Source organism: Aulonocara stuartgranti, assembly GCF_965226115.1.
Source record: "Aulonocara stuartgranti genome assembly, chromosome: 23".
NCBI classification, from domain to species: Eukaryota; Metazoa; Chordata; class Actinopteri; order Cichliformes; family Cichlidae; genus Aulonocara; species Aulonocara stuartgranti.
This window is the reverse complement of record NC_138958.1, coordinates 30,706,578-30,733,234: the sequence shown is the minus strand read 5'-3', so window position 1 is coordinate 30,733,234 and position 26,657 is coordinate 30,706,578. Positions and strand designations below refer to the sequence as shown.

General features: G+C 40.7%; 1 protein-coding gene across 1 annotated transcript; it reads left to right on the top strand.

Moving 5' to 3' along the window:
• The first annotated feature begins 248 nt into the window (after nucleotides 1-248).
• On the top strand, nucleotides 249-24,369 carry LOC309701182 (uncharacterized protein). The gene is made up of 10 exons (XM_082525235.1): nucleotides 249-544; nucleotides 2,074-2,219; nucleotides 13,889-13,970; nucleotides 14,208-14,343; nucleotides 14,678-14,880; nucleotides 15,007-15,143; nucleotides 15,304-15,445; nucleotides 15,537-15,818; nucleotides 16,164-21,642; nucleotides 23,015-24,369. The coding sequence occupies exons 1-10, from the start codon at nucleotides 419-421 to the stop codon at nucleotides 23,029-23,031; spliced, it is 6,750 nt and encodes a 2,249-aa protein (XP_082381361.1). The 5' UTR covers nucleotides 249-418; the 3' UTR covers nucleotides 23,032-24,369.
• Nucleotides 24,370-26,657: the final 2,288 nt, after the last annotated feature.

Sequence of the window (26,657 nt, the reverse complement as noted above, 5' to 3'; positions counted from 1 at the left end):
CATTTTTTCTATTGTTGTATAGTAGTAATGGGACTAATAAATGCTATCTTATCTTATGACGTGTAAAAAATTGTATATGAGCAAAACTTAAGTTAGACCAGTTCAAATGCACAATAATTTTTTCCAAGCTTATAAATGGGACGTGAACGCAAATGTTAAGTCATGTTTGTGTTCGCCATGTGGTTTGTGGCGCATGTAATGGTGTTCTGGTAGCACCGTAATTACCGGGAAGATAGCGTAACTGGGCATCTATAAGTTGTCATAGGCATCCCGCCCTCCCATCGGCGCGTGCTGGTCTAGTAAATGAGCGCGTCACTTCACGCTCCCGGTATCCAATCAGCGCTGTCAATGCAAGTCGTTGACTGTGGCGATGTATGTGTTGTGTGCTGGCTGCTACGAGCGAGGCTAGACAGGCAGTATGGCGGAGGAGAGCAGTGTGTACGAGTTAGAGGGTCTAGAAAAACAATTGCAGACTTTGTTTAGCCGCTACTCAAGCGATGAACTCCGAGGCGACAGCGAAGCGTTCTGCTTTGACTTTTGCAAGGTATGGAGCCGTAGCTGAAGTTAGCGGCGTGCTTGTTGTCAAAGATAAGCATATATGTTAGCCGACTCCCCTCCCCCAGAACTACTAGTTACACACGGCTAGCATTAGCGGCTAAGCCCGTTATCATTTAGCTAACTAGCAGTAGTCGCTTTAAAAACAAGCATATTTGCGTGACAAACAGCGTGTCAAGTAATCCGAGCCCGCATACACACGATTTTAGCAAAACATGCGAGCCACTTAAGCAGTGATTTAGTGACAGTGCATGATTTCAGGCTGACTTTGCTAATCGTATGAGCCAGCTAGCCCAGAATTTTCTTGCAAGTTAGCATGGTTGTACGCTGAATGTTTACTAACTACCCGCTGGTCAGGATTTTGCACGATTACACTACGTTTTGGCAGCGATTACGCTGAAATTGGGTTAATATTTGTTATCCTGTGCTGTCGGGCGTTTGTTTTACAGCCCACCTTTCACAGCAGTGGGAAAATAATTCCTGCCATCACTAAATGGTCTCACAGTGGTTGCATCTTATGCAAAAGCGCATTGGAATGGCAGTAACTAATAACCCTGCACTGTTAACAACAGAGAGATAAAATCATGTTTGCCCAATTACTGACACTAGAAATAGCCAGGCGTACTACTTCCTGTTGACAAATCCCAGCTGTAAGCCATCCAAACTTTAAAAGTAAGCATTAAACGCGTGACGCATAGGCATATGTAATTTGACTTGATTTCTTTGGAGCTGAAGTTGGGGTGCTAGAGCTAGGGAGTATAACAAAATGAGAAGTAATTATTGCACCACATATTTTAAAATGATATCACACATGGTATTGAGTTTGTTGTTCATAAAGAAGGTGCCAGACTCGGGCTGTCATGCTTTGCTAACATGGTTACATTTAGCTTAGTAGGGAACTAATTGTTGCAGTTGGATGAGGGCCTAAACCAGGGGTGTCAAACTCCAGGCCTCGAGGGCCGGTGTCCTGCAGGTTGTAGATATCACCCTAGGTCAACACACCTGAATCAAGTGATCAGTTCATTACCAGGCCTCTGGAGAACTTCAAGACATATTGAGGAGGCAATTTAGCCATTTATATCAGCTGTGTTGGATGAAGGAAACATCTAAAACCTGCAGGACACTGGCCCTCGAGGTCTGGAGTTTGACACCTGTGGCCAAACTAAACACTGGCTGAGGGTTAACACTTCACTGCGTTCCACTGGAGATGAGCTGGATTTCCACCATTAGAGGGCAACATAAGGATTAGGATGTCATAGGTCAACTGTAAACAGATATTGTTTCGTGATGGGCCTGTAGTACATGTTCAAGTAAAAATAATCTAGGTAGCTGTCCAAAACACACAGATCTAAAGTATAACATGATATAAACAGATCTTTGTAATCGAGTGCGATTAGAAGCATCAGCAGTGTACTTGCGTTTGCACTCAAAACCTTTAAAAATGCCATATCCATAGAGATGCTGTGCAATTGCACTTTGTATTGTACTTTTGTTTAGATGTTGTTTTTGTCTTTGCAGCTGGTGGAGGAGTATGCCTCTCGCTGGCAGGTGCTCCTGCCTCAGCTCAGGATCCTTGAGATTGCTCTCTGCTATTTTGCGCAAGCCTCATCCTTCTTCACGTCAAACTGTGATCACGTGCTCCGCACACTCAGTAGCCTGGCTTTGTAAGTACCCAGTCCTACCTAAAAAGGTTGCTTTCAGTCTTTGCTGATCTAAATACCTCTCACAGATTTGCTGTGATTTTTGGTTGTTTCCAGGCTGAAGTTTTCTTATCTTATAAGTAGTCTGGATTATTTATAAGTGCTGTTGTAGCTCGTACTTACACTATATAAGTCAGAGGAAAGCAGCACCTTTGTTTCCCAAACATCCCTCTTTTCTGGATAGTTTTGCTTGTAATGTAGACAAAGCCAGACACACATAGTTGGACACAAAGTTGAATTGTTTATTAACGACACAGCTGCCTCTGTAGCATGGGCATGGTGCGGTTATGAAAAGTCTGACACGGAGCAGAAAACCCGTCCCTACCACAGAAACAATCCCCTTCTACCACCTATGCAACAATCATGTAAAAGAGTACGGAGAATTTACAAATGAGAAGAAAAAAAGATCTGCCAGGTGCTCAAAATAAACCTCATACGCAAACTCTAGAACAGGCTTTTCTCTGCAGTACGCCATATAATAAAGACTCATAAATATACTAGCGGCCAAATATATGTTTTCACACATTGGTCAGAGTACTCGACTCCAGGGACACTACGCCCAGCTGAAAACACTTCTCACAAGTAGAGTTGCCTCGTTTATATTACGCGTCAGACCAAAGTATTGGAGGAAATTTGCAACGTAGCATACCACGTTGCGCCAACAGATATGTGGATGAACCGAACAGCACATCCTTGTATGAGCTTAATGGAGCGCGTCATTTAAGACTGCACACTCTTCAGTCGATGTTCGTAGACAGGCTAGTTTCCTGACGATCATACAAGACCAGTAATGATAGCCGGGGGGCCTCAGGAGGCTTTTGCGTGACTGCGTGGGGTCATTTAGTTTGTGTCACTAAGGGATAGCACCTTGTAATTTATTACATTTTTGATTATTTAATTTGAATGTAAAAAAATAAAGAAATAGTACTTTCAATTTGGTGATTAAATAAACCAGTGACTTGATTTACGGAAAATACACTATGTTGTGATATACACTGTTATGGGGATAAGAACGACGTGATTTTGGTCTTATCAGTACAACCAAGATGGAAAGTAAGAAAGCTAACAGCAGCTTGTGCTAATGCAGCTCTGCATGACTTGTATCTAGAAATTTGTCATTGGATCTCAGCTGTATTGGCTTAAACTGACATAATAAGCACTTGACCTGAGCAGTGTGTGACCACATTTTGCACAGGCGTGTGGTCTGCTGGTGCAGTGTTTGCTGCACTTGACAGACTAATTTCACTTTGTGTGTGGGCAGTGTTTCACACAGTGCGAATTGTCACACATGATCATGAGTCATTAAAAATATAATCTAATCACTTCCTTTCATACTCAAAGGTTTGAAATGGCTCTAAAATACACAATAAATATTAGCCTCATCTTTTGATTGTTTCCTCTGGGTTTTTAATTAATTCTTTTTAGTTTTGGAGTAGTCAGTCCTTCTGATTATATTTTCTTCTCCTGCTTAAATAGCTTATAAATTAACTCAGTGCCATCTTCAAATGAAGGAAAAGAGACAAAATTAAGAGGCATAGTTGTTTTTAAATAATGATTAGAAGAGCACTGGTTTGTGCACATGTAGCTGGAGCCCTGCTCATTTCCTATTCTCCTAGTGATCAAATATTGATGGTGGACCGCTGCCATTTCTGTCTGGCTGCTATAGACTTTTCTCAGTTTCTAGTTTAAGAGAAACATTTTTAGACATAAATAATTGTTATCTCGTTAAACAACCACTGTTAATGTTAAAGATGGGAAGTGCTGATAGCATTAATATTACTGTTTTATTATTAGCCATAAGCCAGTTCCTTAATGATAGCTTGGCAGACAAATAATATGGGTAATTGCTAATAGTTAAAAATCAAAGGTTAATGTGTGTACAGGCCAAATTAACATTTAGGATAACTGTTTAATACTTCAGTATTGTTGAAATAGGAGCCTTACTGACCTCACAAAGTTCCTATTAAGACCAGGGTATCAGTTTGCTGTTCCAAGTGTTCAGCTGCTAGTGAGGGGAAGGGGCTGTGTGCCTGTCTGTCTAGTAAGGGTGTGAAACAGAGCCTCAAATGTTATCGTGGTATTTCATAGGGCACTTTGATATAATGATATACATTAAGTGACGATATGAAAACGTCTATCGTTTCATATTACGCTATCGTTTGCTTCGTGGTGTCGTGGTGCCGTAAATATTGCTGTTTACGGCAATATTTTTTCCTCTTTTTGATGGTCACTGTAGTGGCTCTATTAATTTCTTAAAGTTCTCTCTTTCTCTTATATTGAAAATAACCACACTACAGACGGATAAACGACTGTTTTTACGCATTGTTGTTAGCAACAACAACGGTAAAGCCAGCGTGTAGCTCCGCCGTCTGCTTGTTTATTTTCCACATAAACCTTTCACAATAAAGCTGAAGGTCCTTTTGAGATTTTTCAAAATAAACTGAAATAATGAGAAACAAAAGGACCAATCAAAACAAATCGAAGACCTTATTTCTAAATGAGGGGCTACCACTGTAGCATGGACATGGTTTGGTTATGAAAAGTGTGACACAGAGCAGAAAACTGTACTATGCGAATTATGCAGGAAACCGGTCCGCACCTCAGACTCAAACACGACAAACCTCGTCTACCACCTATGCAAGAATCATGTGAAAAGGTATGGAGAGAGTTTATGGATGAGAAGCAAAAAAAGAGCCGTCAGGTGCTCAAAATAAACCTTAGACTCAAACGTTAAAACAGGCTTTCCCCCACGTTGTTGGGAGGATAAATATCTTATATCGGGATATGAGGTTTTGGTCATATCGCACAGCTCTAGTATTTCAAGAAAATTATTAGAATAATTATATTTCTTGAAATATAGAAAAAAAAAGGTGATATATAAAAATTGTTTTATTGCTACTCTCAGCTTGCAGGCGGTGGCATTTTTAAGTGTAAGTAAATGAAGGGCCATTTCCATCCTTCTCTTCCAATGAGCTTGCCATTGTTGACACACTGCCTAATTTGAAGTGTGACTCTATTGCCACTTGGTGACAGCAGCAGTATTACAGCTCAGTAGCACAAGTCAAATGTAAGCTACAACGTAGCCTGGGTAGTGTTTTTAAGTAAAAGCATAAAAATAACTCCTTAACACTTACACTCAGCTGCTTAGAGCCCTGCTTTTCCACCATGTAGTGGCATCAGTAACTTCCATTTTCCATTTGCTCTTCCTGTCATATGTAGTGCAACTAGCATGTGCTCAAGTGATGCTCTGGAGTCAGCTGTTTACATTGGGTCATACCTTCTGCTAGTATCTTCTCCTTTGTAGTCTGATTGTAGTCGATAGTGTGTCTATTGATTTTTGCTTCAAGTGGCAAAATACTAGGGGTGCAACGATACACAAAATTCACGGTTCGGTTTGATACTTTGGTGTCACGGTTCGATATTTTTTCGATACAAAAAAAGTTCATGCCTTTTTAATTTGTCATTTATTAAAATTACAAATGTATATTTTAACTCAAAAGTACAGTTTTTAAATTTAATGTTGCTGAAACAACAAAATAATAAAAAAAAAAATCTATCTGATCAAGAAATCACTCATCTTTGGAAAAGAGAGTTTATTACAGAGAAGTGGCTCTTTCCAAAATAAAAGCTATACTAGACGCTTCTTCTGGGCTATATTTCTCAGCAGCATATTAAACATATCAGGTCCCCATAAGGAGAATCATGTCCTAACGGCTGTTTAAATGACTCGGGTAAAGTTTGTAGCATGCGTGCTTGTTGTTTTTGTCTGCTTCCACTTGTCTTTGGGCGATCGTGGCTCAAGAGTTGGGAGGTCACCTTGTAATCGGAAGATTGCTGGTTCGAGCCCCGGCTTGGACAGTCTCGGTCGTTTTGTCCTTGGGCAAGACACTTCACCCGTTGCCTACTGGTGGTGGTCAGAGGGCCTGGTGGCGCCAGTGTCCGGCAGCCTCGCCTCTGTCAGTGCGCCCCAGGGTGGCTGTGGCTACAATGTAGCTTGCCATCACCAGTGTGTGAATGTGTGGGTGGATGACTGGATGTGTAAAGCGCTTTGGGGTCCTTAGGGACTAGTAAAGCACTATACAAATACAGGCCATTTAGGATGATGTCGGCGTAAATGTGCCGTCATATTCGTTGTGTTCCCTCTAGTGCTGTCAGCGTTTACCTCATTAAAATGACATTAACACCATAACGCCGCAAATCTCTCTTAACAAGTTACCGCGGATCGCCCCATGTGTGGTGCTGGACTGCGTCAACACGTTAATGAGCAAACTGTACTAACACTCTAGTTCCCACCATTTGAGTATTGCGTGGCACTTCCGACATACTGTTTTACTTTTGTCCATAACGCGGCTTATCTTGGTTTTCAAGCTTCACATGAAAACCAAGATAGTTCCTAACGCCAGATCTGAATGAGGGTGGGGAAGGTTCTATTTCGGGTAGCGTTGAGGCAGTTGCCATGTTGCAACGAGCTTAGCTTCTAGGGGTGGGTTTTTATAATCGATTTATCGATTAAAATCGATTCTGGCTTCTGGAATCGATTTTTTTAATATGAATTTATTTTGCCCGAAATGCCAGAACCTCAGGTGAAACCCCACAAAATGTCAACAACCACCAAACAGCTAAAACAGTGAATGAGAGCAGGAACACGGATTCTACACAAAGACGTAAACACAAAGCGCGGACCGCAGATCAGAATCAGTGAGATGTCGCCTTTCTCACCCGACGGGACGGACACGGTCGGGGCTGAAAGAGCCGACAGGTCGCTGATTCTGATCTGTCGGCGGGTCCGCGCTTTGTGTTTACGCCCTTTTTGTGCTTATTCTAAAGCTGTTAGTTTTTATCTCTCTCCAAACATTATTGACTGAACCAGCAGCAAAAGAAGATCCAAACTACGCTTCACATAAACACCGTCATGAATTCACTCTGACTTTTACTGTTTTGCTTCCACCACAATAAAAATCACACTTCATGCAGCGCTTTCTCTCTCTCTGTACTTCAAGAACAGTTTCCCGTCTAAAATCTTTTTTCTGCATTATTCACTTGCTTGTTACGCACAAGTCTACAGGTGTTTACAGGCTGTCGGCCACTGTTTTTTTTCCTTTTACATACTTCCGAAAAGAAAACCTAATTTCTGCTGTTCAATACTGAAAAAATTTAAACTTTTTAAAATTATGCAAAACGCTTAGCCATAAAACCGCTGTAACATCAGAGGTAATGTTCATAAGTTGATTAATGATTTTCTCTCGTTTTTGATGTACTGCAGAATATTTTTATAAAATCCCAGGCCAGGAAAATCACCTTCATGTTTTTCTGTGTTTTATCTTCAGCTACTTTGACACAAAGGCATCTGCTATGATGCTTACACATTTGATAAAGTCTTGTGTGTGTCAGCTTCCTTTTTATAGATACAAAAATATGCAAATGTATTGATCTGAATTATAATATTTCTGACTGTCAAAATTTCCCAGATTCAAATCGAATGAAATTGAATCAAATCGAATTGAATCGAATCGTGGATCGAATTGATTCTAGAAATCAGTGACGATACCCAGCCCTATTAGCTTCTGTCTTGCTAGCTTGCGCTGCGCTCAGTGGATCTGCACTCGACAGTGCAGGCTAGGCGGAGTAGTCGAACGCAGATCCACTGAGCGCTCAACACAGACAGCATCATCAGAAGAAAAGTTGATAAAGTAAACAAAAATTTGTATTGTTTGATACATATGCGTACAGAACCCAAAGCACTTTATCGAATGGTTCAATATCAGTAAGAGTATTGTTGCACCCCTACAAAATACATATGTTGTTTTCACAGAAACAGTTTTCTTGCATATTTTGCGAACTTGTGCTTTGTTGGAGGTTGTTGAAGAAACTCAATTTTCAGGTACGGAATTATGATCGGAGATTGACATGCAGCTCTTGCTCTCAAACGTGCCTGGGCTAGTGTTGTTGTTATGCATAACGGAGACGATAAATTCATGATATTGCTATAGCAATATACGATATGGCATTCCTAGGTGTTATTAGGGATGATGTGAAATGGCACAGCACTGAAGTTTGCAGCAATCCTGTGTGAAGTTGTCATTTGGAAGAGGCAAAGATGGCACTGTTGGTATAAATAGTGTTGTAAATAAATGACTCTAATCTGACAACCCTACGTGATATCTATACTGTTTGTGGTACTTACGGTACATAAATACTAGGGGTGCAACGATACACAAAATTCACGGTTCGGTTCGGTTCGATACTTTGGTGTCACAGTTCGATATTTTTTCGATACAAAAAAAATGTTCATGCATTTTTAATTTGTCATTTATTAAAATTATAAATATATATTTTAACTCAAAAGTACAGTTTTTAAATTTAACCCTAACCCTTGTGCGTGTTTTTTATTTTGACAGCGAATGCGCACCTGCGGACCACTTATGTGCAGCCCTGGTTATTTAGCTTGTCATATTGCAGCCACAGAAATTCTTTTGTCCATGAAACCATAAAGCTGCACTTTCTTTTTGCCTTATAGTCTGATTTGTCATAACTTCTCCGTTTTGTGGTAAGCTTTTCTTTGGCTGTCACTTCTTCACCCTGACCTGTCTTATTTGGCTCAGCAGAACTAAATTATATATCTGTCTGTGAAGGTCATCGTAGTCAAATATATATCCTGCTGCTTTTACACACGCACTCACATAAGCTCAGCGATTCTCTGCGCGATCAACCTCTCACATGTTTAAGCTGCGTGAGATTTCACTTGTCATGTTTGCATAGTAAGCTAACAATTAATAAGACGATGTCAGAGGAATTGGTGCGCAAATTATCATCACTCACAGATCAGTGCTGTCGCTCTCTATACACAGTTCGCGCGATTGCAAAGTGAAAGCAAAAAAACAAGCGCAAATTCAAACGCGATTTCAATATGTCACATATTGACAGTGGCTCACCGATGCCAATGACATAATTACCCAGCTACATTTCCGAAAGAATGCAAAAGCATTGACATATATTTTTCCTTCCTACAATCCGGTTGTTCAGTGATGACGCGACGAATCCTACTTCCGGGTCTAAAGTAGTCTGCATTTAATATGGCTTTTGTGTTGTTAACATGTTTAATGTTATGTATTTTCTTCTATTTAATCTCAAAAAGCTCCTAAAACAGTCAGTGATCCCTGTTGACCTCCCTCGGCTTTTATTACCACTAATCATTTATTTAAGCTCAGTTTTTAAAACCTTAGGATGTAACTGCAGCCCAGCCCATGCAGCAGTATATGAATGACTAACCTCGTATTGTGGATGGATTATCTCAGTTGTTCTCCTGGCTAAAGTTTGGTCCTTTTACAGCATCCTGCCATGCGATTACATTTGTTCCTGACCACCGAGAACACTCACGTTAACTTTTATCGAGTGGAAAAAAAGTTAGCTTGTTTATATTATGCTAACATAGCTGTGTCGCTAGCGGTCACGTAGCACATCATTATATACCAGCTAGCCCAACTTCAGTAACCCTACAAACGTCACTGCTGTCTTCATTTATGCTGGAAGTGATAGCAGAGCTGTACGTTTTAATTTGTTTCCAAAACCCCGCAGTCAGGACATGCTATATTGTATTTAGATAGAAGCTAGCGAGCTAACTCCCTGGTAACTTCTAACTCCGTTAAATGTCATAAATTCCGTTTTCATGGATGCCTGGATGTTAAACTCAATTGTTACACCTGGTAGAGCAGAACGCTGATCATTTTATTAAAGATGAAAGACTTTAGACAGTTTTTCAACTCTCAGTAATGCCATAGTGATCGTTTGATATATGGACCTGCAGCGGAGTTTAGACCCAGACACGGCTAGTGACGTCAGACTGAACAACCGGGCAGGGCAGAGATAGATTTTGGTACCCTGACTGGGAAAAAATCGCTAGCCCCGGGACGTTGGGCTAGCGATATTGCGAGCCCTGTATCTGATTGAGGAATCACTCATCTTTGGAAAAGAGAGTTTATTACAGAGAAATGTCTCTTTCCAAAATAAAAGCTATACTATCCGCTTCTTCTGAGCTATATTCTCAGCAGCATATTAAACAGCTGTCTAAATGACTCGGCTAAAGTTAGTAGCATGCTTGCTTGTTTTTTTTCTGCTTCCACTTGTCTTTGCACTAGGATGATGTCGGCGTAAATGTGCAGTCATATTCGTTGTGTTCCCACTAGTGCTTTCAGGTTAATCTCGTTGAAATGACCTTAACGCCACAACACGGCAAATCTCCGTTAACGAGCTACCGCCGATCGCCCCGTGCATGGGGCTAGACGGCCAACACGTTAACGAGCTAACTGCGCTAACACACTAGTTCCCACCCATGTAATTGAGCATTGCATGGCACATCCAACATACTGTTTTACTTTAGTCCATGACTCGCTTACCTTCAGGGTCATATGTCACATGAAAACCAAAATAATTCCAAACGCCAGATCTGAATGAGGGTGGGGGAGGTCCATGTTGCAAGGAGAGCTTAACTTCTGTCTCGCTAGCTTGCCCTGCGCTCTTCCTTCTGACGATGCTGTCTGTGTTGAGCGCTCAGTGAATCTGCGTTCGACTACTCCGCCTAGGCTGCACTGTCGACCCTAGGCGGAGTAGTCGAACGCAGATTCACTGAGCGCTCAACACAGACAGCATCGTCAGAAGGAAAGTTGATAAAATAAATTACAAATTTTGTATTGTTCGATACATATGCGTACCGAACCGAAAGCACTGTATCGAACGGTTCAATATCGATACGAATATCGTTGCACCCCTAATAAATACAGTTACCACTGAGTTTTCAACATTTGGTATTGAAACTTATCTGCTCTGGTGGCATCTCTATGCTCAACAAAGTCAAAATTAAATATATTGACACTAGGGATGTACCAATTTGATAACTCAGCCGGATATGTTCCAAAAGCTAAATTGGTGACAACAGGCTGATCTTTTCAGTTAACTGTTCAGTGTTTTACTACATCACACATCAGCAGCAGTGCACCAGCTGCTAGCTTGGGAGCAAATGTGGCATGGAGAGAGCTAACAGCAAAGGGTCGGCAGTTTGGCGTTTTCTGCACGTTTGTAGTTTTTGAGGTATCCGTAACTGGTGAAGTAGGTTGACACGACTAAAAAGCTCTCACAAAGATGATTTCCCTTTTGGCGTTTTCACACATTTTTTTTTCCACACTTATTCCCAACTAGTCTAACACTTGTTGGGAAGCTTTTATCACCCTTGCAGTACCAAAGCATTGTAAGAATATAGGCTTATTACTGATCTAATTGACAGTTAAAAAGTACCGCCAGACATCCATCTTAAATTGCTGAAAAAGCTTTAATGTTTGCATAATACTCGCAATTCCTCCTTTTGAGTTGTTCATCATTTCAGAAGCGGGCCTTGTTTAAAAGGCTCTTGAAAATGCACATACATAACGTGACACGTTACACACTATTGATAAAAACCATTAATTAAAAATTAGCCACATATGAAGTTAAAATACAGAAAATCCTTTGTAGTTCCTTAGTTTCAGTGTAGATGTCAGCATCTTAATTGTGGGTGTTTGGTGGCAGCTTTTATGGAAGTGAAGTAAAAATTGTTTTCATTGCTTATTTTTGCTCATAAGCAAATTTGCAAGCCAAAGAAAGCATTAACATGCTGCCAGGTCACTGACCTAAATATTAGGGGTGCAACGATATTCGTATCGATATTGAACCGTTCGATACAGTGCTTTCGGTTCGGTACGCATATGTATCGAACAATACAACATTTGTAATTTATTTTATCAACTTTCCTTCTGACGATGCTGTCTGTGTTGAGCGCTCAGTGAATCTGCGTTCGACTACTCCGCCTAGGCTGCACTGTCGAGCGCAGATCCACTGAGCGCTCAACACAGACAGCATAGTCAGAAGGAAGAGCGCAGGGCAAGCTAGCAAGACAGAAGTTAAGCTCTCCTTGCAACATGGACCTCCCCCACCCTCATTCAGATCTGGCGTTTGGAATTATTTTGGTTTTCATGTGACGTATGACCCTGAAGGTAAGCGAGTCATGGACTAAAGTAAAACAGTATGTTGGATGTGCCATGCAATGCTCAATTACATGGGTGGGAACTAGTGTGTTAGTGCAGTTAGCTCGTTAAAGTGTTGGCCGTCTAGCCCCATGCACGGGGCGATCGGCGGTAGCTCGTTAACGGAGATTTGCCGTGTTGTGGCGTTAAGGTCATTTCAACGAGATTAACCTGAAAGCACTAGTGGGAACACAACGAATATGACTGCACATTTACGCCGACATCATCCTAGTGCAAAGACAAAAACAACTAACTAACTTTAGCCGAGTCATTTAGACAGCTGTTAGCACATGATTCTCCTTATGCTGCTGAGAATATAGCCCAGAAGAAGCAGATAGTATAGCTTTTATTTTGGAAAGAGACATTTCTCTGTAATAAACTCTCTTTTCCAAAGATGAGTGATTCCTCAATCAGATACAGGGCTTGCAATATCGCTAGCCCGACGTCCTGGAGCTAGCGATTTTTTCTTTCAGTCGGGCTACCAAAATCTATCTCTTCCCTGCCCGTCGGGCTATTGTAGGAAGGAAAAATATATGTCAATGCTTTTGCATTCTTTCAGAAATGTAGCTGGGTAATTATGTCATTGGCATCGATGAGCCACTGTCAATATGTGACATATTGAAATCGCGTTTGAATTTGCGCTTGTTTTTTTGCTTTCACTTTGCAATCGTGCCATTCTTGTATTTTGCTCGTTTGTGTTGTTGTGTTTGCACATCTCTGTTGCTTGTGGGGCTCGCACACAAGAATTTCACTCGCATGTGCTGTGCCAGTGTGCCTGCACATGTGATGTGACAATAAAAGTGATTTGATTTGATTAGAGAGCGACAGCACTGATCTGTGAGTGATGATAATTTGCGCACCAATTCCTCTGACATCGTCTTATTAATCGTTAGCTTACTACGCAAACATGACAAGTGAAATCTCCCGCAGCAAGCTTAAACATGTAAGAGGTTGATCGCGCAGAGAATCGCTGAGCTTATGTGAGTGTGTGTGTAAAAGCAGCAGGATTTATATTTCAGTTCTGCTGAGCCAAATAAGACAGGTCAGGGTGAAGAAGTGACAGCCAAAGAAAAGCTTACCACAAAACGGAGAAGTTATGACAAATCAGACTATAAGGCAAAAAGAAAGTGCAGCTTTATGGTTTCATGGACAAAAGAATTTCTGTGGCTGCAATATGACGAGCTAAATAACCAGGGCTGCACATAAGTGGTCCGCAGGTGCGCATTCGCTGTCAAAATAAAAAACACGCACAAGGGTTAGGGTTAAATTTAAAAACTGTACTTTTGAGTTAAAATATATATTTATAATTTTAATAAATGACAAATTAAAAAGGCATGAACATTTTTTTTGTATCGAAAAAATATCGAACCGTGACACCAAAGTATCGAACCGAACCGAACCGTGAATTTTGTGTATCGTTGCACCCCTACTAAATATATCCATCAACCCTTTATAGTTCATCACGTCCCTCAATAACAGAGTTCCTTAGAGCCACACAGATAGCTAGTTTACTCGGAATATCCAGATTTAAGTTTTAAAGTAGCTTGGAAATGAGCATTTATTCCTTTGATTTCTCCACAGGAGTGTTTTTGAGTTGCTGCTTTTCTTTGACCAGAACGACTTCTATCAGGAGCCACTGAAACACTTTACTGATACATTCCAGGTGAGAATAAAGAGCTTATTATCTTCCCAATAGAACAGTGAATGCATGTTTGTCAAATCTGATTATGTTCATTATCATTCATTTCACTGCATATTTTGTTGTCAGGGCACTCCATCATTTGGGCTAGACCTTTGCTGCTGTACCTAAAAAGTTATTTTGTGGTCCCATCTTTTATGTACTCTGTGGCACGATAGCGCAATTAAGACACTTTTGTGTTTTTTCTTTATTCTCCTCCAGGAATGTTATTTGGCTCTTGCAAAGCACCAGAATGTTCACTTACTTCAGGTGGAGCGTTTGGTTCAGGGCGGCGGGCCTTGGGCCAACCCGACCGTACAGGCAATCCTCAGCGAGTCCAGTTTACCTCAGAATGACGGTCAGTGATGTAGTTATTATTTGTAGAAATGCTAATACTGGAGTAACTGTAACACACCAGCTACCTTTAAATTTTAATCAGCTGTCTTTTAAAAATTAAAAGAAAAATTTATAATACCATACTTTGTTTTTTTTTTCTTAATTAATAATAATTTCTCATGTTCTGTCAGAAATCAACCATTTCATTTGCTGAATGGAGGAAAGTTAGGCTTCTGCTCCTCCAGAGGCCATTGTAAATTCTTAATGCTGTCTGCAGGTTATCTAACATAAAACTGTGTTATCACTGGTTGTTCTCATACAAAGTAAAACTCTGTTCTGACTTGGCTTTCCTTCAGTGGATGGATACATCAGCTCTCAGCTGCCGGTGTTCTTTGAGCTTCGCGTGCGCTACCTTTTATCCTGTGAGCGTATTGCTGAGGCTATGGCCCTGGCTAAGTGTTGTGCTCGGCATCCCAACACAGGACAACACTTGTTCTTCCTCCAGGTCTACCTCACGTGGCTTTACAAAACTTCACAGCATGACTGTCTACATAAAGAGGTGGGTAGAGTGCAGTAATAAAATACTTTTTCCTTCCGTGTAAACTTACTCTGTGGACATGCTTGTATTATATACGTCTTTACTAAGACTTGCCTGAACTAGAAGTCATTTTCCAATGTTTTTTAGGTTGCGGATCTTAATGGTAAAAATGCAGTGCACATCATCTGTAACTTGGAGTTTGAAGAAACGGATGAGTTACTGTTAGCTCTCATCACAGCCTTTCTGTCCCAGCAGCTCTGGAGGGGAGATATGTACTATTTGTGGTAAGTAAACAGTATTATAAACAAATAACTTTTTCAAATTTATTCTAAGTGAGGGCTGTTCTACAAATATTACAGCAGGCGAGTTATTTTTAATGCAATGTTTACATCCCTACATCTTATTATCAAGAACAGATTTTACTTCTTTCTCCCCCCTTTGCAGTGATCTTGTGTTCTTGTGGACTAAACTTCATACTCGGTTGAACACATCCAAGCAAGTTCTTCTAGAGGAGACTCGCCAGCTGATGCTGTCTGCCACTAATGTCAACTCGATCTTCCCGTTCATCAGATCCATACTGCAAGAAGTTAGACCATATAATAACACGTTAACTATAATAATATTATATATATATTCATGGAGATGAATATTTAACTCCTTTGTTTATATCTCATTAGGTTGGAGACGATGGTATCCAGCTTTGTGTGGAGCTCTGTGCTAATGCACTGAAGTCTTGTCTTCCCTGTGATACCCTCACGAAATCACTAATCTACAAAACCATTGCCGGCCTGCTACACAATGATCTGGAGGTATGCCGGGCGTGTGCTCTTCTCGTCTTCTTCTTGGAGCGCACTGTTGAGTCCTACAAGATGGTCTACCTTCTTTACATGCATCCTGATCAAGAGTACGACGCAGAGTACAGCTCTATTGGAAATAATGTTCGCTTTGAAACGCTACAGGTTGGGCATCTTTTTTTTGTGTGTATATATTAACAGACTGAAGTTTATTTTAAGAAAAGTAAAGTCTTAGTAGTATAGACATTTCACTTGTGGAAATAAATATATTCCTGTATCTGATAAATTTGCACTATTCTGTTTCTTCTTCCTACTTCTATTTATTGTCATAAAAGCTAGCTATAAGAAGAAATCCTTGTCTTCCAGTAGTTGAATGGCTTGCAAATAGCTAAGTGGTTAAAATACAAGTCTACAAAGTTCTAAATCACAGTGTCAGATGTAGTAATTAGAAAATTATCCATGTGTGTAGAAATGGTGCTAAAAGACTTCATTCTTTTGTTCTCTTCTCAGGTCTTGAAGAAGGATCTGTATTTTGATCCAGAGTTTTGGAACCTCATTGCTTTGAGGACCAACTGTTTGAAGCTGATGAATGAGAAAGTGGTTAGTGCTGCTCTTGAAGAAATCATGGAGGACAAATGGATTTCAAACTACTGCACCAAAGACTCTGCTTTCCGATCAAGTGTGTTGGCATGTCAGAAAGGAAGTAAAAGTGTACTTCAGGCAGAAGCTAAAAAGCAGCATCATAAAGAGGATACGAATGCTGCATCAAAAAGACTAAGGATGGGCACAGGAAAAACACCAGTAAATGTTGATCACAGTGCAAAGAAGAAGGGCAACCAGGGGTCAAGACCATTGAAAGAAAGATCTGCTGAACCTTTGAGGCGCTCATTTTGGCAGCTAGACAGAATACGGGACAGTGTAGGCCAAGCTTACGAACAACATAGACGCATTACACGGTTGTCTGAAAAGAATCTCCCAAAACGGAGAATTAGAAAACCAAAGTGGCTCCTAGAAGACTCGGGAACTCTTGAAGAGAACGTTCCCCTGAAGGTCAAAAGACATGGGTTAAAACATGACAAGCACCATCGATCATCTCTCAGATCAGAAACGGGTCGTATCAGGAACCATGCCAAACACAAATCTTCAGTGAACCTTCAGTTAAATGAAAGTGAAGACATTAAATACCAGAAAGGGTTTTCTTTGGATTGTTCTAAACCAGATTCTCCTCCACAAGTAATTCTGGAACTTTCGCTACCAGACAATGAACTTGTGGGTGCGTTTAATGAAGATGTTTGCAACCGAAAGAGAGGGTTCCCACAAGTGCTTCTTTACAAACCTACTGTGAAGCTTCCTGCAACATCACCACTCGTCAAGACTGTGCATCGTAACAAGGTGATTCTCAGAGCACGGGATCCATCCATATTTGTCCAGCAGTTGCATTGTTATGCAAGGCGGCAAAAAGGAAAAGGAAATGGGCTGAATATTCACAGCTCAGTATCCACAATCACACGGTCATCTGTGCACGGTAGCCCTCCAAAAGATCCGCTTTGTGGAGAACCTGCCACTGAGACAAAGGATACAATTGGCTTTCCAGCAGCAGCAGTTAAACATAGAGGGTCCTCAGTTGGAGAAATTCAGACTTCTGTCTCAGGAAAGATATCTTCAGTAAGAGAGCTCTCTGAGAAGTCAGCTTCTGAAATGGGAGATACCACAGCGTCTTCAGCATCAACAGAAATTCCACGTTTAGATGAAATCCGCGAAGTTTCCACCATTGCTTCAGCAGAAGAGGCCTGTGAAGAGCCCACTGTTGAAATGAAAGTTACTATTGCCTCGAAATCCACGGTTTTAGGCAAAGCTCCAACAGCAAAAGATGTCTCAAAAACTGAAGTTTCTCAGACTTTAATATCAGGGAAAAAGAAAGTTACTGACAAAGTCCACCCAGTTTCCAATAAAGGGATTGCTTCCAAGTCTAGGAATGCTGATCGTGCACAGTCACAGTGTCAAGATAGAGAACAAGAACTTAACTCTTTCCAGACCGAGAGTGAAGAAGGCAAAAGCGATGTTTCTGTGATAGATCTCACAACGGTTTCACCTAAAGATTCAAGAGGACATGTGCCTTGTAAAAGTGACTCAAGTTGGGGAAGAAATGAAGCCGCTCTAAGGAAGTTAACCAAAATTGAGGCTTCATGTACAGACCATGACAGTATAAGTGACATATCTTCGCTAACACTAGTAACAGAGATGGTGACTGATCTTCCCCCTGGGCACCTTACTCAAGACCTGGAGAATGAAAAAGAGCGAACTCCAACCAATAGTGCCTCCAAAGACTCTAGAGTTGGAAGTAAACCTAAAAATCCTCAAAATATACGGACTACCTCCAGCTGCTCTTTACAAGAACAGGAGGCCTTGGAAGTTGATGGGACAGTGCAAACTCAGGATGGCAGTTTAGATACATGGGAGAACAGCGAACTTATGGAAACGCCACAAGAATCGGAGGAATCCAAGTTGGAGTACTGTTGTACCTTCTGCAAAAAGGATTTCAAGGGAACTCGTGTTGTGGCACATGCAATGTTCCATTATCGTAAAGATGAGTGCATGTTCTGTGGAAAAGTATTCACGGATGACCTCCAGGCCATGATGCACCTGTCTGATCATATAGAGAAGCTAAAGAGGATTAAAGCTGAAGAAAATGGGGTGCCTGACACCAAAGATGTCTCAACACTTAAACCCAAAGCTAAGATGGCAAACACATCTTCTGGGAGTCAGAGTAAGGGGAGACCAAGGAAATCAACTGCCTGTCCTACATCAGTAAGCCCACCACCTGAAAGCAGAAAATTAAGATCCAATGACAAGCCTGTGGATGGTTCATCTTCACAAGAGAAACATAACACGTCTAAGCACCTTAATAGTAAAAGTCCTGTTCACAAAGTAAATGGGCATATCGACAAAAAGAAGGAATTTAACAGACAGAAAAAGGATGTGGAAGCTATGCAGATACTTGAACAAGATGCAAATATAGGCTCTTCTGCAGCAAACAAAAAGTTGGCCTGTTCCACAGAAGATAAATTAAAGGTGAAAGCTACAAAACAAATTTGGAAAGTTGTTACAGAAAAAAATACAGAGCCCCAAGAGAAAATTAGCTGTCCCGCAGATGGATGCTCTTTTTTTACTGACATTTCAAAGAACCGTGTTGCACTTCTATACCATGCACTCGATGATCACTACGGTGAGCTGAAACCTTTAGAACTGGCGTTCCATGTCGGAAACAATAAATGTAGTATTTGCATGAGGGTTTTATGGAGTTTCGAACATTTTCAACATCATGTTGAAAGACACAGATGGAGTCCAAGGCATCCTTGCCTTCATCAGGGTTGTACTGCCAGGTTCAAAAGCGGAATGGAAATGAGACGCCATGCCAGGAAGCACAGTCCACTGCAGGCAGTGTGCTGCCTCCCTGGATGCTCTCATTTATTTATTTGTCTTTGGGCACTGAACCTTCATGAAAGAGAACACTATGCTTCAAAATCTACTAATTCAGACAAAAACACAAATGCACAAACAGGCGACAAACTTGATGATGCATCAGCTGGGAGGCAGCAGCAGAGTTTGCCAGATAGTCTCACCGCTGCAAAGAAGACAGAGAGTGTGAAGACTGCACTAAAGTTACCAGAACAGGCAAGTCAAGAGTTGTTGGTAAGAATACAAGATAAAGCTGCTCCTCTCTCCATCAGCAGATCATCTTTGATAAAACAGAAGTTGAAAAAGAAAAACGAGAGCAAGAATTCAAATGTATTGAAGAGTCTTTCCAACAAGGAAACCTCTGCACAGCCTACTGATTCAAGTAATAGATTAAGGCATAATTTGAGAAAAGGGCAAGTAACAAGTACAGCCCTGATGGCTCCCAAAATTCACAAAGTTATCTCATCATCATTGTTAAAACACAGCAGCAAAGTGAGGCATAACCCGAAGCAGAAAAAACAAATCAAAGTAAACACAAAAGGTCCTAAAAAAAGAGGTCGACCACCCAAGTTAAATAATGCAATGGATGATGAAAAGATTAACGCTGGTCAAAAGGGTGAAATGGTGAAAGAAAAAACTGCAATGGCCAAGGCTCAGAAGAGCCCTGCCCAGCTTCAAGAGAAAGCTGTCAGTGCAATGGAGAGTAACAAGCTAAACAAAGAGAAAAGTCAGCAGGTCCAAGATGGAGGCGAACGTAGAGCCATGTCAACCAGCAAATTGAAGAAATTGGTGGGCAAGGAGATCAGAAGGAATTATGTCCAACTAAAGTCTTCATCATTTAACAGTTCAAAACCATCAGGCATCACCAACTCTGGAATTAAAAAATACAGGTCACTAAGAAGATGGGTTAAAATTAAAAATCATTCTGCACCTTCAGATCTCAAGAAGACAAAGAAGATTGCAAACAGTAACAACAATGAGACTTTGAAGAAAAACCCAAAACCTGCCTTAAAAAGCCATGCCACATCCAAATCTGCTGTCCCACAAGTCGAGGCCAAAGGAGCCGCAGTAAAAGGTTTTGCTGATGATGAAGTAAAAGTAAAGGTGGAAAACAAAGACTTGACTAAAAAGGTTACTAGTGACTCAGAGCTTTCTGTCCCAGCTCCCTGCTTAAACGTACCTCCCACCACTGAGAAGGCACGCAAGTTAAAAACAGAGGAAAAATCAAAGAAATCACTTGTTATAAAAGAAGACAAAAAAACAAGGACTGCTTCCTCAGACTCGAACAAGGAAAAGAAGCACAAGATGGTAAATGATGAAGTCAACACGGAGACTGTCAGGAGGGATTCCCAGACTAGAGAACCAGCCTTAATACAAACTGTTGAGTCTAAATCGGAAGTCCCACACGTTGAGGCCAGAGCAGCAGAAAGTTCTGCTGATGAGGGAAAGGTGAAGGTGAAAAACACAGATGCGACACACAATGGCTCCTGTGACTCTGTGCCAGCTAACGGCTCAGGTGTTCAACCCACACCACAGAAAGTGCAGAAACTAAAAAGGGAGAAAAGGTCAAAGAAATCAATAGCAACAAAAGAAGGGAAGACTACTCGAACTGCTTCTTCACACTCAGGCAATGTAAATAAGAAGCACAAAAATATTAACAAAAGAGGGAACAAAAAGTCTGTCAAAGCAGATCGCAGCAAAATGTCTAAAGAGAAAAAGACGGCAAAGTCAAAATGCATTCAGCAAAAGGGTGACTCGGCAGAATCTGCTCCTGTTGACGAGGAGGGAAAAGGAAAGCAAGAAGACTCAGTTGCACCATTAGACAGCTCAGTTTCCTCCACACCTGCTGCTACTTGTGACATCCTACATGAAAAGACTTGTCTACCTGCTGCGCCTGAAGGAAGCAAGCCGAAGGTAACAAATAAGGAAAAATCCCAGAGAAAGAAAGCCCTAGACCCCAGTAAAGCAGATAAGAAGCGAAAGCGTGTTCAGAAAGATGACGCAAAGACAGTGAAGAAACATCGCAAAGACAATGCGGCTCAGTCAGCATCTAAGAAGCCTGCAAAGTCTAAATCTGAAGTGCAACCGCTTGCTGAGGCCAAAGCGATGACTGATGGGAGCCCAGTGGGTGATGGAGAGAAACCTTCTGCAGAAACGGCACAGGCTACAAATAATGGACCTGGATACTCTGTGATAACAAATGGACAGATGTCAGGTGACGCTGAAGACACAAAGGCCTCTGTGTGCAAGAACACTCTTGCAGAGTACAGCAAAAAGCCGTACATGCGTCTGCCGCCTACAGCATACCTGGATGAGAAGTACATCACCATGCCAAAACGAAGGAAGGATGCGTTGTCTGTCCTGGTGTCTCAGATGAGCAACGATTTAGAGCAGGCCTGTTTGACATCAGCCGTGCAGAGACAACGATGTGCCAACTGTTTTGCCACGTTCAACAGTGTCGAGGAACTGCAGAGTCATCGCCAGCTGCAGAAATGCTCAGACCTCTTTGGATTTGACTCCGATGACGAGGGTGAGTAAGCTGTCTTGGCTACTGATGGAAATCATACTCTTAAGTTTTTATGCAATACATAGTGGTCCAAATCAGTAAAAAATGGTGAAAGAGAAACATGCTTTTCAGTGCAGAAGTTTATAAACAGTCTGTGCATAGTCATAACAGTCTGCTGCACATACAGACAAGTGTTTAAAGAGTAGAACAAATGAGTTTGTCTATCTAAATGGTATAATTGAAAAGAGGTGCTGTGGGTGTGAGGTGTGTTCTAATAATGTTTCTTGTGTTTTATTGATGCCAAAGTTCAAATATGTGAATTTATTTATATATATTAGAGTGACAGAGCCGTAAGACTTTTCTTGCGTTCAGCTGACACTATCACTCACTTTTAGTAAACTGACTTAAAGAAAAATGACCTGGGTAAACTTTATTTTTATTTTTTAACAGCCCTCTGTATGTTTAGTATTATTAAAATTCACGGTTCGGTTCGATATTTTTTTTGATACAAAAAAATATTCATGCCTTTTTAATTTGTCATTTATTAAAATTATAAATATATATTTTAACTCAGTAGTACAGTTTTTAAATTTAATGTTGCTGAAACAACAAAATAATTTTAAAAAATCTTTGGAAAAGAGAGTTTATTACAGAGAAATGGCTCTTTCCAAAATAAAAGCTATACTATACGCTTTTTCTGGGGTATACTCTCAGCAGCATATTAAACATATCAGGTCCCCATAACGGCTGTTTAAATGACTCGGGGTAAAGCGTGTAGCATGCGTGCTTGTTGTTTTTGTCTGCTTCCATTTGTCTTTGCACTAGGATGATGTCGGCGTAAATGTGCAGTCATATTCGTTGTGTTCCCACAAGTGCTGTCAGTGTTAATCTCGTTAAAATGACATTAATGCCATAACGCGGCAAATCTCCGTTAACGAGTTACCACGGATCGCCCCCGTGCGTGGGGCTGGACGGCGTCAACACGTGCGTGGCACATCCGACATACTGTTTTAGTTTTGTCCATGACGCCATTACCTTCAGGGTAATGCGTCACATGAAAACTAAGATGGTTCCAAACGCCAGATCTGAATGAGGGTGGGAGAGGTTCGGGTAGCGTTGAGGCAGTTGCCAACCGAAAGCACTGTATCGAACGGTTCAATATCGATACGAGTATTGTTGCAGCCCTAATATGTATGTATGTATGTATTTATTTAAGTGGCTTTTTTCCCAAGGCTGATTTAAGTTTGTGAGGGGTTTTTTTTGTTTGTTTTTTATAAAGAGCTGCATGGTGCTTTATGTAGTTATTGTAAGGCCAGGATGTTGTAGGATAACATTATTTTATGATTCTAACATAATTTTCTCTCTCCTGTTCTTTCCTCCTCTTTGTAACTTTAAGGCATCGTGTTTAATTGAAGTGAAAAGAACTGAGGCTTGGGATACAACACCTGTGGACCTACATGGAGCCCAAGGATGGATTGTACCTCAGCAGATTAGTGCACTCTGAATGGCTTGCTTGTTACTCTGTGCAAAGACTCGTGCATCTGGAGATGCACAGCAAGAACTGAAAGGCTTACCGGATTTCTGCTGTGGGGTGTTTCTAAAGAGTAAGGCCCGAGAGCAGCCTGATCTAATAGCCAATCAGTGCAAACAGCTACTGAACTGAATCCCAGTCAGTTTGTGAGAAGGAGAGATACTGAAGTGCCTGCTCTGGAATTGCCATGCTGTTTTCCAGCTGTTATACCTGGTTTGGACGCTAAGCATTGTGGGTTAAAGACAATGAAAGCTGTTGAAAGCTGTGAAAAAACAAATAAACTGACAAGGCTGTTGCTGTAATAAGGATACATATTTTTCACAGTAAGCCATAAAATATTATTTGCTTTTTGCACTCTTCTCATAAAATTTCTCAGTTAATTTGTCCCACCCTTGACTGGTAATGGTGGGAATATACAGTGAAAGAATCCTTTGCAAGTTCATGCTGATTTAACATGCTAATTTAGACAGAGTCTAATCTCTAAAGTTGTAAGATTGTGGTATCAAAGTCCTCTTTGAGAAGTTTTTATTGAATATTTCTTGTTTAAATACTAATTGTATTTCTTATTAAAAAATGTGGTTGATTAGGTCTAAGCTGCTTGACCTTACCATGAGCAACCAGTAGGAGTCAGTGCTCACCAATCTCTTAATCAGTTAAAAGTTTTATGTTTTGGTTTTCTTTTGGCAGTGAATTCAATATTCTTTGCTCTTTTTGCAACATAAAAAGCTGCTCGTGTTCTTTAACACTGTATGATATAAAGAAATTGCTTCATTTTCAATCATATCTGGAAAACTGAACCAAGCAATAACTGAGACCCACCAAAATTTGCCAGTATCCCACTAATTTATTGTTGGATTTGGTTCTTTATCATAGTTTGTTTGTAATTCCCTGACAGTTCAGGAACTGACCCTCTGGCTTCTATTTAATCATGTAATCGTATTTTTTTTTTTTTTTAAACCACAGAGACATTTTTGATTTCTTTATTAGGATGAATCTTCTCCTTCAGAGAGAAACAGAAGCGGCAGGAATAAACAGTTTAAAGTGTTACTGGGAGGCCAAACCAGTCTTTTCTCAAGCAGCAGCAGGTTATATTTATTTGTTTTATTTTCTATCTTTTGTAAATATTTGAAGAGTTTCAATGGCTAATTATATAAGGGGATATTGGAGCTGGGTTTATATTTTGTTCTTGAAGAAAAAAAATAAAACTTATTTCAAATCGTGTTGATTCTGCTGGTCTAATATATGCGAGACATATTGCCTTTAAATTAGAGGAAAGAACTGCTTCCTCCATAATTATGAAATGAAATACTTTACTGCTCTGGATAAAAATATGACACAGACGGTAAAGAAAATATTACATTATGTCCTGAATGGAATTATAGTATCATTTTTACCTTTTTGCATGCCTTTAAGCCCATGTTAATATTAAAGTTTCAAATATTTTCATGTGTTTCAAAGGTGTGTTTCTACAGAGTGGTACGTAACATGGCTATGCAATAAATCATATTGCAGACTGTCATGGTCAGAACAGCCTAGTAAGATATTGGCTTATAGTGATATGACCCTCATCTACAATAATTATATACATCCATTCGCTTCCGCTTATCCTTTTCAGGGTTGCGGGGGGCGCTGGAGTCTATCCCAGCTGTCATAGGGCGAGAGGCGGGGTACACCCTGGACAGGTCGCCAGTCTGTCGCAGGGCCAACAACCTTCTAGTAGTGGGTTGAACTTCTGCCTTCGGATTTGTCCTAATTCTTCATGGCACATATTCAACAAGCTGGAAACATTCCTCAAAGGTTTTGGTCCATATTGACATGATGGAGTTACACAATACATCCATGATGTAAATCACCTGTTCTACTACTCCTCAGAGGTGCTCTGTTGGTAACTACTAACTGTAGGGATACAGTGAACTCAATGTCATGTTCACGAAACCAGTTTGAGATGATAATGACAACATGATGTGTTATCCTTTTATAAGCAGCCATCAGAAGATGGGTACACTGTGGTCATAAAGGAACGGACATGGTCAGCAGCAATAATCAGGGTCTCAAAGTGTATCAAGACAATATTGCCTATAACCGTTACATCAACAACAGCCTGGCACCAACAACAGTGCCACATTGTCCTTTAAATCACCTTTCATCTTTCAGCAGGCATCTTGACCATCGACATGGCTTTCAGTTGTTGTGACTGGCCACTTAGAGGTTTGTGTTAACAAGTAGTTGGATAGTTGCTCCTAATAAAGTGGCAATTTGCCAATTAAGGAGTCAAACATCTCAAGAAGACTCCCAGCGTTGGAATTTGGATTCAAAAGGACTCTCAATGCAAAACCAAAAATCTATCTGCGAGATTATGGGACCATTAAGGGTATGTTGTGTGTGTAAGTCGGGGGGGGGGTGTTCTATTCCACTGCGGGTCAGTGGGCAATAAAGCCTTGATTAAGGGTATATATGTTACCAGTAAAGACTATGGCAGTGATGATCAAAGAAAAAATGCATTAAGGAGGTAGGCATGTTATCATCCAACCCAGCTCTGAAGAGAAGAGTTCATAAGAGTCAAAGCATTCATAAACTTTGATAACAGATGGACAAAAGAAAAATGAAGCTGCATCAGGTGACCCTGAATAGTCTCTTAGTTGTGCTGTAGTAGGTCTAGACTGCTGGGAGCTTCACATGATGCACTAAGTGTTTCTTCCTCACTCACTTTTTTCTTTTCGTTCACTATGTGTTTATACACCACTCTGCAATTAGTCATTAGTTATTAATCTCTGGCTGTCTTCCACAGCATGTCTTTGTCCTGTCTTTCCCCAACTCATTGCTGATGGCCGCCCTCCCTGAGTCTGGTTCCGCCAGAGGTTCCTTCATGTTACAAGGGAGTTTTTCCTTCCCACTGTCGCCAAAGCAGTCCTCATAAGAGGTCATATGACTGTTGAGGGTTGTTTTTCTTTGTATTATTGTGGGGTCTTTACCTTATAGTACAAAGTGCCTTTAGACCACTGATGTTGTGATTTGCCATTAAATAAACTGAATTGAATTCAAATGAAGTGAAATGTATTGAATTGAATTGGTCATGTCAGAGATATCTAGACGGACTAGATAGTGATGTCCATGGTTTCCAGTTTTCAAAATTGTGAAAACTGTACAAATTCCTGCGTTTATGTAGCTGAGGCTTTCTGTGTTTAATGTTAGTAACTACTGTTAATCACCGCAATCAGATAATAATGTAGACAGATGGAGAAATCAGACACACAAGTCCTGAGCCCATTTAAGAGGCTGACGGTCACGAAGGCCAGACAGAAAGCCGATATCTTTGTTTTCCATGACTTAATACTGTTTGTTGTCTTTAACCCAGACATAGTAAGAGTGAGAAGGCTGAAGAGGAGGGAGAAGAAGAAATGAGAGACCACATAAATAGTCAAATTTCCCCCACAGGTGTCTGTGTAACTAAATAATGCATTTTTCATGCATTATGGCTTTTAAAGGCACCAGTAACAATCTTCCAACT

Bases quoted from the DNA above. Each gene is read 5' to 3' on its own strand.
- LOC309701182 (XM_082525235.1), top strand. From the start codon at position 419: ATGGCGGAGGAGAGCAGTGTGTACGAGTTAGAGGGTCTAGAAAAACAA. The intron at 545-2,073 runs GTATGGAGCCGT...TTGTCTTTGCAG, and splicing joins TCTGCTTTGACTTTTGCAAG to CTGGTGGAGGAGTATGCCTC. The intron at 13,971-14,207 runs GTGAGAATAAAG...ATTCTCCTCCAG, and splicing joins ACTTTACTGATACATTCCAG to GAATGTTATTTGGCTCTTGC.